Source organism: Poromitra crassiceps, assembly GCF_964638095.1.
Source record: "Poromitra crassiceps genome assembly, chromosome: 8".
NCBI lineage: Eukaryota > Metazoa > Chordata > Actinopteri > Beryciformes > Melamphaidae > Poromitra > Poromitra crassiceps.
In genome coordinates, this window is record NC_139629.1 from 10,991,484 (window position 1) to 11,012,887 (window position 21,404).

Consider the following 21,404-nt stretch of genomic DNA (forward strand, 5'->3'; position numbering starts at 1 on the left):
TGTAGGTGAAGTGCCTCTTTAAAGATCGCATAATGGTGTCCTTGGCACCCCAGCAGTGATTAATTGGTAAACAGTTTGCATATCCTCACTTTTCTCCGCTTTAATTAGCAGCCACACTGTGGACTTTGATTGATTTCCCTCCTTGAGCAGTCCAGTCTCCTTGAGCAGTCCAGTCTCCTTGAGCAGTCCAGTCTCCTTGAGCAGTCCAGTCTCGTCGAGCAGTCCAGTCTCCCTCCTCGAGCAGTCCAGTCTCCCTCCTCGAGCAGTCCAGTCTCCCTCCTCGAGCAGTCCAGTCTCCCTCCTCGAGCAGTCCAGTCTCCCTCCTCGAGCAGTCCAGTCTCCCTCCTCGAGCAGTCCAGTCTCCCTCCTCGAGCAGTCCAGTCTCGTCGAGCAGTCCAGTCTCCCTCCTCGAGCAGTCCAGTCTCCCTCCTCGAGCAGTCCAGTCTCATCGAGCAGTCCAGTCTCCCTCCTCGAGCAGTCCAGTCTCCCTCCTCGAGCAGTCCAGTCTCGTCGAGCAGTTCAGTCTCCCTCCTCGAGCAGTCCAGTCTCCCTCCTCGAGCAGTCCAGTCTCCCGGGTGGCAGCGAAAGGCTGTGGTCGCTCTGCGGACTGGGAGCTGGATACACTCATGCAGTTCTTCAAACACATCCAAAATGTCTCTTTTCTCCTCGCAGCACATAAACCCACACACTCCTATTAACGCTAGATTCTGTATATGGTCATTGCAATTCATTGCATTCAGTCTACCATATATCATTTCACAAATACAAGCATTGAATCAGTGTTTTCAATTACTGAATGGCGGTGTTGTTTGAAATGAGTGAACAGTATTGCATAATTCATGTGATAATGAGGAAGGAAGTGTCAGCCAAGGTGCCGCGTCCTTGGAGGATATTGCATATTAATGACTCGTAAGTAAGCTAATTGTTATTCACAATTGACAGCGGGATCTGAACCATAAACTACTGTACAGGTACTTTACCTGCTTGACTGGTGAAGGGATGTCTGTTCACAATGTAAGATTTAGGCCCGGCAGAGTGGCCCAATCTGTGAGAAAACTGTAAATCTTTGCATTTCTCCACATTTGTGAGCGAGGTGGTGGGAGAACATGTAATCAGTCATGTTGGCATGTGATGTCAAGGACACGGGGCAGTTGCTCCGCCGTGCTGTCCTGTTTACCAGCGTGACCCAGGACGCTTAGCATTCAGCGCCCAGGGGAGGAGAGAGAATTTAAGACCTCTGTCTGTCTGTCTGTGCGTTTAGGTGTCCAGATTCTGCACGTCCAGAAAGCGTCCGGCCCTGTGTGCTCCCCTGTAAGAAAGACTGCATCGTGACACCCTTCAGCGAATGGACAGCTTGCCCGTCAGCCTGTATACCAGGTAGCCCTCCAGGAAAGCCACATTGCATCGCATCACTGACCGCTCTGAACTCAATTTTGCAATTCCCATATAATTCCCATATGAAATTCTCCACCTGTGATGTGTAAAATGTCGTAACTCCAATCGTGGTGATTTTCATATTTGAACTTAAAGGATGGCATGGAGTTGTATGGGTTGAGAAAAGTCTATGACCCCTAAACCCATTGGATCAACTCTAAAACACATGCGGGTAAATCTGAAATCATGGCTATTTTTGACATGTTGGAGATCCACGATATTCAGCAAACTGTGATAATAATCAAATTTCTATATCAGAAATGAGAGAACCTTTTGTTGCCATGTAACAGATGGTTGATTGGAACTTGGTGTTACATAAACACAGAAACATAACAACATTAAAGGAATAGAGACACTGCATAACGCGTCATCATTCAGAAGCCACGCCCAAGACGGGGGAAAACAGAAATCCCCCCTCCAGTCCTGGCGTTCTCCTATTGCGTGTTGCACAAAAATATCGTATATACGGAAGATGAACACTCCAACTTACTTCTTCACAGCTAGATCCACATTTTTCTCCTTGCCAATTCTCAATGGCTTCCTTGTTTTGCTCAGGAGTACAAAAAATTTTTAACTGGTGATTTTTTACATTTGTTGTCTGCGCAGCCCACCACACAACAGCTTTTAGCTATGTTTAATTCAAGGAAAATGACGCTGGTGTGTGGAAATGAACAGAGCTTTTCCCCCGTGATGGCCGTGGCCTATTTCATGCAGTGTCTCTATGCTCCGGCGACATTCATGTGGATGTTCAAGTAGTTTATTATTATGTCTTGAGTAAATTGCAGCAATGAAATCCCTGGTGAGTGCTAGACAGACAGAGGGCGCTGTTTTTTCTCTGCTCCACACACGACCACATTGCAGTGGTCTTCAGCGGTCCACAGATTCTGGCAGATTGAGAATGCAGGCTCTCGGCGGAGGCAGCATAGAGGCAAGCTAACCTGTGTCCATGTGTCCACACTACTGACATCGTACTGATACAAAGCTGGTTGAAAACCCTCGGAGTGTTCCTTTAAAGGCAACAGCAAAAGCAGAAACCACAACCAGTGATGCACAACACACAGAATCCCAAGCCAGCGATCCACATACCACATTGGATGCTAGGTAGCCTGATATCAGACTGAATTGTCAACTTGTTACACTCCATTTCCAACTTCTAGTCTGACATCGCCTCCATGTTAAGCGATTTCCATAAGGGAAATCACATTGTCTCTAACCAATCACTAGAAATCAATGAATCTATGCATGTCAGGATGCCAGACCAGAAGCAGACAAAACTCAACTCAGTGGAGTGGGCAGATCCAAAGGTCTGGACCCAGATAAGGTGCTAGGTGTAAATTAGCAGTAAATAGTATAAATGTATAGCCTACCATGAAGTAGGCATAATCATTATATTTACTGTAGCTGCAAGATAACAATACATTCACCATGGCTAATTGGCTATATTGTTTGATCTTATAGTGTGCTGAATAAATGAATAATAGCAATACAGTGCCACTAGGGACTCATTTGAAATGATATATTGCCGTACTCTTGCTGCCCACTCTTGGAATGGGTCTCCAAAGACTACATTTGAATGTAAATGACAGTGGTAATTGTCCATTGCATTAAGCTGACTCATCAAGAGGAAAATAGATATTTAATGGGTTCAACCAACATGTGTACTGTCTCGGAAATCAAAAATACCGGTATGTAATTGTTTGAAAAGAACTGAGCCAGTTTCTCATCTCTGTAAATATGCTTTAGTCCATTGGGTCCGGCTGACAATGTGATCACTTTCTTAATTGCCCCATTTTCAATGTTTAGTAATTAGTGGTGTGTAATGAGCCGGAGCCAAATGAAACCATTTCAGTGTCGGAAAACAGCCTGCGAAGAAGTGGAGTGACATCACAAGTCACAAGGGCTCAATCATGATCATCGACTTTCATTCCGTCTCAAGTCCTCTCTTTTTCCCAACCACTTCCTCTACATATTATATACAGTGCTAGAGGTGTCCCAGGTCATTATCCATCAACCACTTCCTCTACATATTATATACAGTGCTAGAGGTGTCCCAGGTCATTATCCATCAACCACTTCCTCTACATATTATATACAGTGCTAGAGGTGTCCCAGGTCATTATCCATCAACCACTTCCTCTACATATTATATACAGTGCTAGAGGTGTCCCAGGTCATTATCCATCAACCACTTCCTCTACATATTATATACAGTGCTAGAGGTGTCCCAGGTCATTATCCATCAACCACTTCCTCTACATATTATATACAGTGCTAGAGGTGTCCTAGGTCATTATCCATCAACCACTTCCTCTACATATTATATACAGTGCTAGAGGTGTCCCAGGTCATTATCCATCAACCACTTTCTCTACATATTATATACAGTGCTAGAGGTGTCCCAGGTCATTATCCATCAACCACTTCCTCTACATATTATATACAGTGCTAGAGGTGTCCCAGGTCATTATCCATCAACCACTTCCTCTACATATTATATACAGTGCTAGAGGTGTCCCAGGTCATTATCCATCAACCACTTCCTCTACATATTATATACAGTGCTAGAGGTGTCCCAGGTCATTATCCATCAACCACTTCCTCTACATATTATATACAGTGCTAGAGGTGTCCCAGGTCATTATCCATCAACCACTTCCTCTACATATTATATACAGTGCTAGAGGTGTCCCAGGTCATTATCCATCAACCACTTCCTCTACATATTATATACAGTGCTAGAGGTGTCCCAGGTCATTATCCATCAACCACTTCCTCTACATATTATATACAGTGCTAGAGGTGTCCCAGGTCATTATCCATCAACCACTTCCTCTACATATTATATACAGTGCTAGAGGTGTCCTAGGTCATTATCCATCAACCACTTCCTCTACATATTATATACAGTGCTAGAGGTGTCCTAGGTCATTATCCATCAACCACTTCCTCTACATATTATATACAGTGCTAGAGGTGTCCCAGGTCATTATCCATCAACCACTTCCTCTACATATTATATACAGTGCTAGAGGTGTCCCAGGTCATTATCCATCAACCACTTCCTCTACATATTATATACAGTGCTAGAGGTGTCCCAGGTCATTATCCATCAACCACTTCCTCTACATATTATATACAGTGCTAGAGGTGTCCTAGGTCATTATCCATCAACCACTTCCTCTACATATTATATACAGTGCTAGAGGTGTCCCAGGTCATTATCCATCAACCACTTCCTCTACATATTATATACAGTGCTAGAGGTGTCCTAGGTCATTATCCATCAACCACTTCCTCTACATATTATATACAGTGCTAGAGGTGTCCTAGGTCATTATCCATCAACCGTTGTCATTTTATTCTGCCCCCTTTCTGGGAACTTGAATATGCACAAATGAAGGAAGGTCAACGGTGTCTCTCGTTCGACAGCAAACACGACGACGGCCACGCAGTCTCGATACAGGACCATCGTCCAGAGGTCTGCTCATGAAGGACAAGAGTGTCCAGACACACTGTACGAAGAGAGGGAATGTGAATCACTTCCTGTGTGTCCAGTCTACAGGTAAACACACACACACACACACACACACACACACACACACACACACACACACACACACACACACACACACACACACACACACACACACACAATCCAATCCAAAACCTCAGGAAGAGATTTTTGTTTTAGCTTCAGTCCAAGGATTTAGCCCCTTTATTAAAATGCTTTACAATTGACCTTATTCACACAGTCGCCATTTTGAATACTCAAGGTTCGAAACTGTACGTGGAAGAGCGAGTCCAGCTCCAACTGCTACTGTTGTGTACCAAGAATGGAACCTCAAGTATCCATAGTGATATGTTTAAATTGTTATATAATTTAGTCTGTTGTTGTTGTTAGCTACCAGAGTCTACTAGCTCGCTCGAAGTTTATCTAGCTAGTAAGCTAACTAACTTCCCTGCTGAATTCAAAACGTGTGGTTGTTGTTGTCAAGATTGCAAGCTAATTTGATGGCAGTCATTTCCTTTATGTATTTTGTCCTTATTTTTGTGTTAGGCTAAAAGCCTTTACATGGTTCTGCGTCAAAGCCAGCGCTGAATGCGCCGCGGCTGGCGAGCCTGTCGGTGCAGGGGACGTGCAGCTCCTCCAAAATGTGACGGCATGATAATGGACATGTACCATAATGCTACTTTTATGTCAGTCTTCCAGGTAGAGTTTTGCACCCCAAGGAGGCAAAACGGCCACTGTGTGAATAAGGTTCAATCGCTCCCAGTATGAACACAAGAATTCATTATAAGTGGGATCTATTTTTAAACCCCTAATGTATATGTTCTGGCTTGTCTCTATTGACCGAAAGAAATGTGATTAATGTAGCCTAAATGATCTGACTGGTCTATGAATGCCAGTCAAAGTACAGTATGTTACTCTTATTCTTATGCCAAATGCTGCAGTCACATTTTGTGTGTATGCACACATTTCCAGGCCATTTGTTTTGCACCAGAAAAATTACACAATTATCACAATACATAATTATCACAATACATAAAGTATAAATAAGTCAAAAGTGACTCTGTTCACTCTGTGCTGACATGCAGGTGGAGGACACACAAGTGGAACAGCTGCACGCTGGTTCCAGATTCCGTTCGACAGGGGATAGCTGGAGCCGGGGAAGCCTGTGGAAACGGTTTAGAGACAAGAGGCGAGTGTTCTCCTTCTTTTTCTGATCTATTCTGTCCTGCGCTCCATCTCTCTCTCTACACCTGCCAGGCTGCCACATCACCAGTCTAAGCCTTGTTCAAACATCTCTGCACTGTCTTCATTTAATGAGACTTAATAGCCCTTTCAGAAGCGCTCCTTTAACGAGCAGAAGTGATAGCAAAATGAAAAATTTAAAACACCAATTTGTCCAGAGACCGTTGCCAGATGAACCTGTCTGCTGTTTGACGATCTCATCACAGCAGCGCGTCTCTTATTAATGAATGCAACAAATTAGATGGCAGCAGTGAATCTTAGCAGCAGGCTGGAAGAATAATAGACCCCTTGCACACCTACAGTAGCAGACCCACAAGAAAACATGCCCACGCGCGCGCGCGCACGCACGCACGCACGCACACACACACACACACACACACACACACACACACACACACACACACACACACTTCAGGCGTGCACACACAAATTGGAAGAGAGAGTTTTAAACTTTTTAAAAACCTCTTTGGAAGAAAAGAAACCCTCTTTTGCTCCACAATATCCTATGAAGCTATGAAATGTATCATGCCTGTGAAAATTAATTTCATTACATCAGAAGTGGATGTTCCCTTTGTCAACAGACAGGTGCATGTCGGTGCCATTCGTCTCTGTGCAGATTGTGTGTAGTGTTAATTTCGTCGACGAAAACTATGATGAAAAATGTTAGTCGACTACCTTTTTCCCCCAAGACTAAGACGAGACTAAAATGTTCAGACTTTTAGTTTCATTGACTAAGACGAGACTAAAATACTCAAACTTTTAGTCGACTAAAACTTGACTAAACAAAAAGAGGAGGAGGTTGACTAAATATGATAAAAACTAACAAGGACATTTGACACAGGACTAAGACTACGACTAAATTTAAAAATAGATGACAAAATTAACACTAATTATAGACTGTTTCCCCCCTCAATGCAGCAGTTCAGTTTCCTGTGCTGCAGCATCATAGATGTAGCTGACATGTAGCTGTCTTAAAAACATTTACAGTAGTTACAACAGAACCCGCCCAGTCTTAGCTAAGGGTCTTATCTATATGTGTATGAGCCCTTGTGTTCCCAAAAGGTACAGCTACTTGCTTGTCTGTTATATCCAGAGAGGTTTGAGTGCTTTCCACACAGCACAGCCAGCCTCCCTCCATTCTCCCCTCAGCTGCGGGCTGAGCAGGGACTGTAAATACGGTCCACTTGTCGTTGCTACCGCCGTACGCCGACACTGGCCCGGGTGGGCAGAGTCACCATTAGCTACTTTCCCTGGGAAAGAGTTGCCAACACTGCTTCGAATTACCATTACTAGTGCAAGCGCATCAGCAGATGCAACCGTTTTCATTGACTAGACTAAAATGTGAATAGTTTTCGTTGACTAAAACTAGACTAAAATACTTGTGCTTTTATTTGACTAAGCTGAGACTAAAATGATAGGCCTATGGTTGCTGAGATAAACCTATTTGAAACCGTGTTCTTCAAATGTACCTGTAGGCCTAATTCTTATACTAAAAGAACGGGAACATTTGGAGGTGTTGTTATTTATACGTTACTATGCATTGATTTTCTTTGTCTGGCCCACATGAGACCAAATTGGGTCCAATGTGGCCCGTGAACTAAAATGAGATTGACTGACAACCCTGCCGTACACCGTCCTCGATGAAGAACCGCGTGTCTCTGAGCGGACCTGCTGAGCTGGTCGGGCGTCCGTACAGGCACGATTGGCTGGTGTCTGTGGGAGGGAAGCCGGATTGAGCGTATTTGTCCTTGTCGCTGCACTAGCGCCTCCTCTGGTCGGTCGGGGCGCCTGTTCGGAGTGGAAGGGAACTGGGGGGAATAGCGTGATCCTCCCACGTGCTACGTCCTGCCAGTGAAGCTCCCGCTGTCAGGTGAAAAGAAGGAGGGTGGAGCAGTGACCAGGGTAGCAGGGGGGGAATTTGCCAAGTACAATTGGGAAGAAAATGGTGGAAAAACATAAAAAAGTAATTATAGACTATAGATGAGATAGCACCGCTATCGAGGTTGTTTTAAATCGATTAAATGTACCCCTTATTTTTAAATCCAAACAACACTCTGCTTTGAAGGCATTTATTCAAAGGGGAGATGTTTTTTGTGTTCTCCCCACTGGATTATATTCAGGCAGATGCGTTTTGGTCTCAGTGATTGGTTAGGGAAAATGGAATTCCCCTGGGGGATTTCCCCTATGGAAATCGGTTATAGTGGGGCCAATGTCAGACTGAAGAAGGAAATGGAGTGAAACGAGTTGACAATTCAGATTGACATCAGACTAACAAAATGTCACAATAAATCCCCAAAACTGGCTGACTGACTCTGGTTGGCTGACTGGTGTTGGGAGGAAAAATGTTTTATTGTGAAGGAGGATCTGGATGAGGAGCTGATGGCAGGGAACTGGGAATCTGGTGGCAGCAGGCGTGAGTGATGGTAAGGAGGAGCGCCGCTTGGCATGAGCGTGGGATGAGGGTAGCTTGGAGGCTAGGAGGTTGCTAGCAGGCAGGCAGCGAGACAAGCTAGGAAGACAGGCAGGCGGGCGATGATCCACAGTGCTTGGAACATCAGTCTGGTGAAGAATGTTTGAAGAGCGGATATACTGAGTGGATAGACTCCAGGCTGATCTGATGAGAGGCAAGTGAGCAGACTGGGAGAGGTGATGATGCAGACAGGTGCAGGAGGAGCAGAGCCGGGAGCCAGGAGAACGAGGAAAGGAGACCACGCCCACGCCAATACACACAAACAAAACATAAGGCTCGTTTGAGATGACTGCCTCGCCTGGAAAACAGACGAGAGTAGCCAAGTGCTGTCAGGCGAGGCATCAACAAGATGGCACACTCACTGCGCTTTTTCTTCTTTTTCAGTTTTGTTTAAAGGCGGTTGACATTTATGGAAAATATGACATGGTGTTCTAATAAAATGGCATACTGCTCATGGAGTGACATAATTTCTGTGTGTGTATGTGTGTGTGTGTGTGTGTGATACAACTGTGATGAACCAATGAGCGCTCAGCTCAAGGCGTTGCCCATCATGCTCGGAGCTTTGGAGTTGGTGGGGAGTGACTGCGCCCGCCTCGCTCTCACGAGAATCCCGTGGCTCACACAGTCGGATCTGCGGAGCAAGTCGGACAACTTTTCTAACCATCAACGGACCAAGCAGTCGCTGGTCATAACTGCTAATGTGGAACAAGCCTAACGACAGAGAGAGACAGACAGACGGGGGAGCAATGGGAACACAGGGAAAGGGAAACACATGGAAACACTAGAGAATCTTCTGGGGGTACGGCCATGGCCCGTAACGTGTCTAATTTACTGAGACAATTCGAGTGAAGTTTTCAGTTGTTTACTGTGCCGCCTTGAGAACTTTCCTTCGCCCCTCTCCTCTCGGCGCCCGGCACTGAGTGACATTTCTCAGGTGAATTTATATGAGTTTTCGGCGAGGGTGTGAGAACTTTGGCGGCGTTCCCAGGTTTAGAGTAGCCCTCTTTGACCTTTTAGAGCTACCTATTTGAATTTGATTAGGAGAGCGCTAAGTTAAATACCTGTGACATTTCAAAAACTTTAAGTATGAGGTTGGAATCGCGAAAATGTTGGTCATTACAGACACTGAGTGGAAATATCGTTTTAGACAACGTGATGTGTTTTACCTGAATTGACTTCCAAAATAGTCTTGTAAACTTTGCACTGTACAACACATAAACACACTCCCATGCATCCACACCGCCGTAATTTAGTAATATTTTGCAGCAGCAGATCTTCAGGTGCACCAGCAGTTCAAATGAGTTCTTAAATAAACCCTCCGGGCCACAGATACAAATGAGGGAGCCGGAGAGTGTTGGCGTGCAAACAGACTTGCTTCATCAGCATATGGCTGAATAAATAGGCCAAAGTTGTAGGCAGTATGTAAATTGTGCCCAGTCAACCAGCGAGAGCGGTACAGTACCTCAGCATAACGCAAGGAGACAGAGCTGTAGTCTTTGTGCGCTGTCGTACAGGAGCACATATACATCTACATATAGAAATTACATTAGATAGTATTGGTGCCTTTTAACCCCTCAACAACCATTTGGCCATGCATGCATAGATTAATTATTCATTATTTGAAGTTGGGAAATATTAATTATGCAGTATATCTATAGGTGTGTGCTGCAGCTGGACAGAAGTGAAAATAGGACTCGGCGATATAGCAAAAAACTATATCGATATAAAATATTTCATATCAGTCAATATTGATAATTATTGATCATTTTAATGACCCGTTTTTATTAATAAAAAAAACATGAGAATAAAAAGGTTGCATTTAACCACCTTATTTGGTGCACTGATCTCCTTCTTCTATGTTGTTGCTTCACATGGTGGTGTGGTGCTGGGTGAGACCAAACTGCTAGCACTGCCCATTGTCAAGGGATCATGATTGGCTGTTTATGAGCTGGGGCGGGTGCACGCCCGGAGTTTGTCTATTCAATGATTGGCTGTTTCCGTGTCACTCATAAGGGACGTGATTGGCTGTATGAGCCACAGAGCAGAGGGAAGAGCTCTATCAAACGTTCTATCAAACTATTTTTTTATTGTATCGATGACGTCTCTATCGACGATATATATTGTTATCGTTTTATCGCCACATCTAAAAATTAGGGCTGTCAAACGATTATTTTTCTTAATCACGATCAATCTTGCGATTAACTATAGTTAATCGCGATTAATCGCATCTTTGTATCGCATGTTTAAAATGCAATTATTTTGCATTTCAAAGCATTTTTAATTAGATATTAATCATTCTTACCAGTGTGTTGTGATTGGGAATCAAATTAATGCAAATAAATGTACTTTGTGATCTTGAATTTTAGATTTATTTTCAATTCAATAGAAGTGCAATGTAGACAGGAGGTAACAATGTCTACAAAATTACGCCCCTGAACCGATACTTCCGGTGGCGGCGCTGTGGAGCAGTCTAAACCCAAAATGACACAGCCGAAGAAGGCTGTGTCTGATCTAAAAACTTTGGCACTTCCATGTGAATAATGGCTCGGTATTGGAAACTGTGTATTGATAACGTGTATATCCCGTGAAGCCATTGGAGCCGACCTCCCTGTGGTTAGAGGACCCGCGCATCCGAGACTCTGAAGGAAGAATGAGTGATGAGTCTCGCGCTAGCTAGCTGGCTGCTAGCTGGCCGCTAGCTGCTCGGTATGCTTAGCTTTTAGGTGATAGCTCAAACTCGATGTACTTCGGTGATATTTTAATTCCGTTTTACACAAGGTGCAAACTACTGCTCTTGACTTGTCCACTGTGCCATTTGGGAAGTTTTTTAAAGTAAAACGAGCCATTTAGAAGCGTACTGCTGTCTTTCTCTTCCATGCATGCAGGCAGGAGACAGGAAGCCGCTGCGAACGGCTTGACTACAAGTACGGGTGCGACGAAGGGACAAAATAGCGGCATGTGATTAACGCGATTAAAAACAAATAACGCGTTATGGTCGGCCCATAATCGCATCGCGATTAGCGCGTTAACGCTGACAGCCCTACTAAGAATATTTGTTTCTTTATAGGGTAGGAATGTGTGAGATTTTACTTCTAGCCTATTTCAATGTGTGTCAGAATTGTCCACTCTGGTTAAAACCTCTTGCATGGCACCGTAACCCTGGCGTTACGTTTCTGATTTTTTGCTGTTCATCTGTCATTTATGTGATTAATTAGGTAGTTAATTCTGAACAATACTGTTCATGCTACATACCAAATTAACCGGCTGAATCTTGCGCATCGAACCATGTCTTCCTTTTTCAGATCAGATCAACACAGCAGAAGTTATAGCTGTCTTTGTACAAAGACAAAGACAACATTTCAGATTATTTGGCTTTTTCAAATGGCTTTTTATAATGGCTTTTTGGAAATCCGCCTAGGTATCTCCCTACAAAAACCACTGCCAAATACTCATGTTTTGGTATTTTTTCATCTTCTTTGAGTTGGGATGTGGTAAGGCCTGTGGCTATGTCTCCATTGGGTTTCTAGCCATAAATACAACAACCACAGGTAACTGTTTACACTCTAAAAGTGTTTTTTATTCTAGGCGAGAATCAACCACTGTGTTTGAGCTGGTGTTACTCAGGGTCAGTAACACATACAGTCATTCTGACACTTGGAACAGAAACTTCAAAGTCTTACCTTTCAGAAAAGGTCAGGCAGTTGTCTGTAACCCTAGCGGTTCAGCCACAGTAAGCATTTTAGTTTGGGTATGTCGTTTTCACCATTTTCTTCAGAAATAGGTGGCTTTAGAATTGACTGCGATCACGCCATCCGCGCTGTGGAGAAGCTTTTTGGTTTATTTCGGATCAAGAATGCATAAAAACCATTACAAATTTACAATACAGTAGTAAAAAAAAGTACACAATATGTAAATCAAAAGTAAAATGATCCAAGGATAGCCCAGTAAAGCAGCTTAAAGTTACAAACTAGAAGCCTGCTTATTTCCACTGGGGTCCTTCTAAAGCTGGTCTTGCATGCGTGCAGGGAAAGAGGTTACTGTACTGATGATGTGAACACTGAAGGAATGCGTGCCCGTCCGCATGTCCTCGAGTGCCCACCGCCCGGGTGGGGTCGTCAAAAGGGCCTTTCTGTGTGGAGTTTGCATGTTCTCCCCGTGCCTCCCGGGGGTTTCCTTCATATAGGAACCCCCTTCACAAAAACATGCAATATCCTGGTTGCTAATGTGGTTCCTCCTCTGGTCGTTAAGGGCGCCTGTTCAGAGGGAGGGGAACTGGTTGGAATAGCGTGATCCTCCCACGTGCTATGTCCTACCGGTGAAGCTTCCTCTGGCAGGTGAAAAGAAGTGGCTGGCTGACTGCCCATGTCTCGGAGGAAGCATGGAGCCAGTCTCGGCTCTCCCCAGATCGGCAGAGGATGGAGTAGCAACCAGGATTGAGAAATCAAGTGAGCACTAATGGGGGATAAAATGGGATAAAAAAATCGGGAATTTTTTTTATAAAAAAAATAAATATATAGGTTACTGTACTGGCCGGACACTACGGGTCGGTGCCCTGGGTGTTTTGGGGCGGCCAGGGTGGGAAGAGGCAGCTTGGCACAACAGCGTCACAACTTTCTCAAAAGCAATCTACTGTTACCTCACACCACAAACCTGTATGGTCGGGAATTATGTAGCCTAATAAAACCATGACAAACAAATTCTCATTTTTAAATCAAGGTGTGTTTTTTCTGCAATGTAGGCTATAGTTGAAAATCAACATGGCATTCTGAGGAGAGAAGAGTGTGTGCAGGCGCGAGGAGAGTGACATCCATGCCGTGCGTAAATGGATCCAAGCAAGGATTTCCTGCACTGCATGGAGAATACTGTCTGCGCTCAGGCGTACGCCTGGCGTAGTGGGGTTGTTTGCGCTAAGACCAGCTATTTGCTGGCGTTAAAATTGAGAGCACCCAAGGCCCCTTTTTCTAACACTTTGCGCTGGAACGCCTATTTTGGACCCGGCAACGCCCAAACCTCTCTTTGCGCTCGACACATACCGACGGTATCTTCCCCACATCGCTAAATGACACTTGCGCGAGACACATGATAGGCTAGAGGCCCACCGCCACGCCTGGGCCTTGCCTACACCTGTGTCATCCCAGCGCAAAACTGGACAGTGGAGGCAGATGATAGCTTAAGACGCTGGGAAGATAGCAATAAGAGGCGCGCAAACGATAGCGCCGTACAACGATAGGGCCCAAAGACTTTTTGGAAAGGCCTTTAACCTGGAGAGTACTGTAGCATATGTCAATATGAAGAACATGGGGGTTCCTGTACTGCAATAGTGCCCCCCCCCCCGATTTTTTATCCCATTTTTATCCCCCATTAGTGCTAATTTAATTTATTTATCCTGGTTGCTACTCCACCCTCTGCTGATCTGGGGAGAGCCGAAACTGGCTCCATGCTTCCTCCGAGACATGGGCAGTTAGCCAGCCGCTTCTTTTCACCTGACAGGGGAAGCTTCACCGGTAGGACATAGCACGTGGGAGGTTCACGCTATTCCAACCAGTTCCCCTCCCTCTGAACAGGCACCCTTAACGACCAGATGAGGAACCACATTAGCAACCAGGATATTGCATGTTTTGGTGAGGGGGTTCCTATATGAAGGAAACCCCTGGGAGGCACGGGGAGAACATGCAAACTCCACACAGAAAGGCCCTTTTGACGACCCCACCCGGGCGGTGGGCACTCGAGGACATGCGGACGGGCACGCATTCCTTCAGCGTTCACAGCGTCTCAGGTGGGAATCGAACCCAGGACCTTCGAGCTGTGAGGCGACAGCGCTTACCACTGCACCACCGTACCCCCCCGCAATAGTGCCCTTTGAATTCTGACCCCGGGCTACTTTTGAAGGCTTCGGCTATTACAGTATGCAGCAACACAAGGGGCTAGAGAGACATGAAATAAACTTCTCTAGAAAGCTATTGAGCTGTGTTTTGATGGGAATGGGGTTACTGATGGCATGTGGCATTATATTTATTGAGAAACCACTGAAATAACTTGTTATATAGGTTTATGAGCCAAGTGTATTAATTAATCTAGCAGGTCACATCAAATGGTAGATGGAAGCGAGCACCAAGGGATTTGACTAATAGTCGACATAGGACGAGTTGGGAATGAGCCCGGGTTGGTTTAAATAGAGCAATAATACCTGAGAGAATAGAATTCCTATGAAACCAAACCCCTTAATTTGATCCTTGAAATTCCCTTCATATCTCATTACATAAACATTCATTAAACATTCAAAATTACAGCTTTCAAAAAATAAGGTTAGTATCATAGCTTTTTAAGGGATTTATTCATGTGATTCGTAGAGACACGCACTAGTACAGTAATTGAGGAATGTCCCATGCTTTTTGTGCATGATTAACAGGGTTATTATTGATGAATTATTAATGGAAAGTTGCTGTCTCCCTAAATTTGACATTGAATTAGATTCCGATTCACTTTAACAGCCACAGTAAGTAACCAGATTACATATGAGGAATTAAGTATGCAGCGTATTGGTCACATCAGTAGCAGAAGACAAAAACAAAACAACAAACAAAACATTTAATGTGCAGTCTTTTAAAGGGACATTAAAGTCTGGGGGGGTAGGATCATGTCGGGGGGGGGGGGTGTTATAATAAATTCCTTATTCGTCGGGGCTGTTCTGGTTTTGCCAGACCTCAGTCTCCTGCCAAGGGGGAGTGCCTCAAATAATTTGTGGCCTGGGTGGGAGGGGTTGGCCATTGATTCTCCGAGACCGCTTCAGAGTCCTGGCGGTGTGCAGGTCCTGATGGGATGTTAGGCTGAAAGTAAGCAGTAAAACATTAAGCGCTGTTTAAGGGTTTTCTGATGGGGTCTCTCCTCCCTTAACTCATTTTGCATGAATTAAGGGGTGAAATAAAATGTACAGTAAATGTAAGGGGATTTTGAGGAAGTATTGGTTGTCCTCAAGGAGAGAAACTTTCCCTCCCTGGTTAAAAGAAGTAGTGTTTAGCCATAATAAAGCAAGAATTATCAGCGTTGTCAGCATCTGTGACCAATCAGATTGCCGGATAAACTCTAAACCCCCAAACACGACTCAGGCACCTAAGGCTAGTATCAGGGAAGAACCAGCCATAAGGTCTGTGCTTTACAATGCCAATACGCCCTTGCCCTGATTAAATACTTCCTCCCATTTTCAGTGCTCTCCAGCCCTATGCAAGATGCAAGGCTGCATGTCCAGAGAATGCTAATGAGCGACTTCAATGATGCCTTCAAGAAGAGGTCGGTGGTCTGTATTCACCTTATTCTTTGCCCATACAAGGACGCTTCTGCATGATGTTATTTCGTAATCGTCTTTCCGGTTTTAAACACGGAAGTAGAGTACGCCTACCGCAGTTATTTAGACTTGCAAAAAAGCTGTTTTCAAGCTAAAAAAAACCCCAAACTGTTTTAAAGTTTTAATATTTGTCGGGTGAGAACGTAACATATATGTGACCAGTTTATCAGAATAACGCCTATTGGAAATCTTTAACGAGCAGCGAGGACCGTGAGCGCTGACTGTGCTGACACCGGTCAGACTAGCTATCTGTCAAACCCTACTGTAGGCTACTGGCAGTGAGAAAACACTGTCGACGTGCTTTTGTAACTAACGTTAAATGCCGACCGGGTACAGCCATCGGCTCCTCGCAGCAGTAACGTTATGAACATGTAACTGAAGTTGGCCGCAGTGTAGCTTAATTCTGAATGTTGCCAAACTTCATTCATACTGACGTTTTATTTTGAAAATGGCCGCCAACTAGCGCTGAACCGGAAGAACAAATACGTTGCGTCGAACGCGGAAGAGAGAAAAAGTGGGCGTGGTGAATAAGGTGAATACCGGCCCGACATTCCAGGGGTCACAGATAAGATGCATTCCTAAATAACACAAGAGATGATCGAGAGGTTGAATCTTTACCCTGGCCCCAAAAACTAAACTCTTTCCCTAAACAGGAGACAATTCCAGGATGCCTGTGATCTGGTGGTCGGTAATGAGCTCATACAGTAGATGTCTTTCAGTGCAGCTACCTCTATACAGTAATACCCCTTTCACACCAAGGGTTAATCCCAGGTTGACTTTGTGTATGAAAGGGTTAACCCAGTTTACCTGACCCGGGTTGGCGGGGGTTGGACCAGGGTCGGACAAGCGTTCATTTCAGTCTGAATGGCAATACGCGGGTTACTATTTGTTATGCTAATAGCCTATGCTAATTGCTATGTATTCCAATCATTTTCCATACAAGAACTGCCCTACTCTGCCTCTGATATATATTCTTAGCCTGATATTCTTACCTTAACTGTTACCCAACCAATCGTCACTCCTCATGCCTAAACCCAACCCAATCAGACGTAGAGGGCGCATCTTGTATGGAAAATGAGTGGGATCCATAATGACACATCTCCCCCGGGTTGTGAGCCGGGTCAGGTCTGAATTGTCATGACTGGATTAACCTGTGCTGACAAAAGAAGGGTAGAACATGGGTCAAGTAACCAAGATTCAAGATTTTTATTGTCACTCCGTAGTACAAGTATCACGTGTGAAATTCTTGTGCTGTAGACTCCGTTACAACATAGTGCAAAATAACAGGGCATATAGGTGCAGGAAAACAAGAGAAGCAACAAGCAATAAGGCAGTAAAGCAATAAGACAAGCCAAAGACAGTGACATATTCACTGCACATACTGTAGGTGCAAATGGCATGGACATATGTTAAACATAATTAAACATAATTAACATTCTGTTTCCACAGGTGCAAATAGCATATACCTAATTAAACATACAATTAAACATTAGACATACGTAATGGTAGCAGCTACAGTACAGTACAGTACAGCTACTACACTATTTGTGTATGTTAAGGAGTCTCGTGGCCTGTGGGAAGAAACTGTCCCTCAATCGATTTGTGCGTGCTTTTGGGACCCTGTATCTCCTCCTTGAGGGTAACAGGGAGAACAGGCTGTTGTGGGGGTGGTTTGTGTCTTTGATTATCTTCACATCCTGTTACGTGCTGGGCCGTGCGCCTCACTCTTCTTAGCGCCCTGCGGTCCATGGTGGTACAGTTCCCGTACCAGGTGGTGAAGCAGCCAGTCAGCAGGCTTTCAATGGTGCCTCTGTAGAAGTCCCTGAGGATTTTTGGCCTTAGCCCAAATTTCTTCAGGCGCCTGAGTCCGTGTAGTCGCTGTTGGGCCTTTTTGACAACAGTGGCGGTGTGGCTGGCCTAACCCTGGTCTAAACCTGGTCGTTGGTAAGAAAGTGGTATGTGACAGAGTAGTCATATGGAGAGGGAGGTGGGTTAGAGTGGTTTAGCTTTGACACTATAGCATGTTTTCTACATTATGGTTATACAGTAGATGTATAGCCTGGTAAACCATCCGGTCACGTGAACTCACATTTGAGTTTCGTTCTGTGAGACCGTGTGGCATTTTCAGAATCCACAACGCAGACGGGTCAATCAGGGACCTGCCTCGTAGTTGACACCGTAATCGGCAAATCAGGAACGCCGCTGGCAAAACAGTAATGGCTGCCTCCGTGGCTCTCCAACTCGAGCAGTAACGTTAACTTTTGTCAAGTTTAGACAGCCATAAGTGCAGTTATTGTAGCAATAGACTCAATAACAACAATTAAACAAGAACAGGAGTTATGGAACAGTTTCTTGGTGGAAAAGACGTTTTCGCCGTTCTTCCAAGTGGATTTGGATTTGACTGGATCCGACGCTGATTGGCTGAAGGACTGCTTCCCCACTGAAATGACTGTGCAGAGCTCAGAGTCCAGACAGATCCACAGAACGAACCACAGTTCACGGACCGGGATGGTTTTAATCAGGCTATTATTAGATGTAACCCTGATTCTGTGGTTAGCATGACAACAGGTGGAGGAAGGCGGAAATGGCTCAGACAGACCCCTGGCACAGTTCACTTCCACAAAGCTTCTATTACATTTTCTCAGATGACAGCTCCTAAACCTGCACCGCTTACTTCAACACCTGGCTGCGATTTATTTTTCACTAATTAAAACACCTTTGAATTAAGCCAATTAACCCATGAGTCATAAACGCTTGGATGCGTTAAAACCCTTTCTGAGCGGAACTGCCACTGTTCTATTCAGGCAAGTGTAATAGCGATCAAATCTTAATTAGCAAATGATGATAAGAGATCAAACTTCTCTTTGCTAGACTGCCTTGTAGGAAGGGTCTGGGTCCAGTGAGTCTGACCCACATTACTTTTCGCCCAGGAACAAATAGAAATTAAAGTTCCTGTGAAGGGATGATGGAAGAACTGGGGTCCATGTAATGATATAAAATATAACCTGCTGTTTTGGGTCAAAGCAGCTGTGGGACTGGAGCATAATGGCTATCCACAGAGAGGCAATCTCATTAAAATGTGATTATTAAAGACTGTCCTTTTGCCTCCATGGCCGCAACGTTCCCTTTCAACTAGGTTGAAGGCAAGGTGCGACGAGTCCCTTCAAAGACTGAGCGCTCCTTTCAAGCAGCCAGCCCACTCTGTGAACTAAGCATCAACTAGCCGTGTACTCCTACAGTAAGAGACGCATTTTCATTTCATTTCACCAGCCAGACAAACTCCAATGAGAAAAACAAGTCATATCGACATGATTTCCCCCCCATAGCATTGCATGTAAATTGTACTTAAATGCCTTAAAGAGCTCTTTAATGTGGACCACCCTCCCACACAGCTTCAGCAAGACGCGCAGCAGCAGCCCAGCGCTTTCTGTCGGAGGGCGAAATTTAAAAGTCAAATGGGAATCAATATGATGGGTTAAAGGCATGTTTGTCGATCAATGAAACCTCATAGGGGGGGAAGGGAGACACATTCCATGATAACATTCCTACACTGCCCCCCCCTCCACTTTATTTGTCATCTATTTGAACACGGCTGGTTAGATAAACAAGAAGCCATATTAGAGGAGCTCCGTCCCTCATTGTGTGATATTTCCCCTCCTCTTCCATGCCAAATGCCACGCACTCTGAAATGTCAATGTTGGCAATTAGGGAAATGATCCCCCTCGCGCTTGGTAGGACTGCTGATTAGGCTGCAGACATGATTGGCAAAGGACAAAAAAGCAGGAAAACATACGGAGCACAGAGCACGGTGAAGCAGCCCCCCCCCCCCCCCCCCCCCCCCCCACACACACACACACACACACACACACACACACAGAGGAAGAATCACATTAGGATTCAAACCTCTTACCTGGTGAGTCCCTCAGTCAGGTGGCTCATGATTCACGTCATCACAAGCATGGACTCTGAGTGAGTATGTGTGTGTGTCCTTCACATGTCTCGAGAACCGTTCACACTTGGCGCATCATCTCCAGACACACACACACACACACACACACACACACACACACACACACACACACACACACACAGCTAGCTCTCCATTCCATTTTCACTACCTGGACTAATGAGAGCACTAAAATAAAAAATTTAAACTCAAATGTGTTATCTCCACTGGTCCAAATTGGAAAATAAATTTTGGTAATGCGTTCTTGTGTTTTACAAACTTAAATTACTCTGATAGAGGCGCTGTAATTAGAGGTCAAAATTTATAACTTTGAAAAAGCATAACAGCTACACTGCTGCTTCGACCTTTTCTGTTTTTAAGCCAAATGTTTCCCATTTAAGTTTAATCCTGCCTTCTGTTCTCAGCCTTTATTACAGTATCTACTCTGTCCTCCTCAGCTGTAGCCTTTATTACAGTATCTACTCTGTCCTCCTCAGCTGTAGCTTTATTACAGTATCTACTCTGTCCTCCTCAGCTGTAGCTTTATTACAGTATCTACTCTGTCCTCCTCAGCTACAGCTTTATTACAGTATCTACTCTGTCCTCCTCAGCTGTAGCTTTATTACAGTATCTACTCTGTCCTCCTCAGCTGTAGCTTTATTACAGTATCTACTATGTCCTCCTCAGCTGTAGCCTTTATTACAGTATCTACTCTGTCCTCCTCAGCTACAGCTTTATTACAGTATCTACTCTGTCCTCCTCAGCTACAGCTTTATTACAGTATCTACTCTGTCCTCCTCAGCTGTAGCTTTATTACAGTATCTACTCTGTCCTCCTCAGCTGCAGCTTTATTACAGTATCTACTCTGTCATCCTCAGCTACAGCTTTATTACAGTATCTACTCTGTCCTCCTCAGCTGTAGCCTTTATTACAGTATCTACTCTGTCCTCCTCAGCTACAGCTTTATTACAGTATCTACTCTGTCCTCCTCAGCTGTAGCTTTATTACAGTATCTACTCTGTCCTCCTCAGCTGTAGCTTTATTACAGTATCTACTCTGTCCTCCTCAGCTACAGCTTTATTACAGTATCTACTCTGTCCTCCTCAGCTACAGCTTTATTACAGTATCTACTCTGTCCTCCTCAGCTACAGCTTTATTACAGTATCTACTCTGTCCTCCTCAGCTACAGCTTTATTACAGTATCTACTCTGTCCTCCTCAGCTGTAGCTTTATTACAGTATCTACTCTGTCCTCCTCAGCTGTAGCTTTATTACAGTATCTACTCTGTCCTCCTCAGCTGTAGCTTTATTACAGTATCTACTCTGTCCTCCTCAGCTACAGCTTTATTACAGTATCTACTCTGTCCTCCTCAGCTACAGCTTTATTACAGTATCTACTCTGTCCTCCTCAGCTACAGCTTTATTACAGTATCTACTCTGTCCTCCTCAGCTGTAGCCTT

General features: G+C 44.5%; 1 protein-coding gene across 1 annotated transcript in view; it reads left to right on the forward strand.

The window, feature by feature from the left end:
- thsd7ba (thrombospondin, type I, domain containing 7Ba) overlaps positions 1-21,404 on the forward strand; it is a gene marked incomplete at both ends in the record, with an annotated part of 184,365 nt that overhangs the window by 91,988 nt on the left and 70,973 nt on the right. The window contains 3 exons of the mRNA XM_083641453.1: positions 1,262-1,377; positions 4,864-4,996; positions 6,031-6,134. Coding sequence (XP_083497579.1) covers positions 1,262-1,377; positions 4,864-4,996; positions 6,031-6,134 — 353 coding nt within the window. The remainder of the gene's footprint in view (positions 1-1,261; positions 1,378-4,863; positions 4,997-6,030; positions 6,135-21,404) is intronic.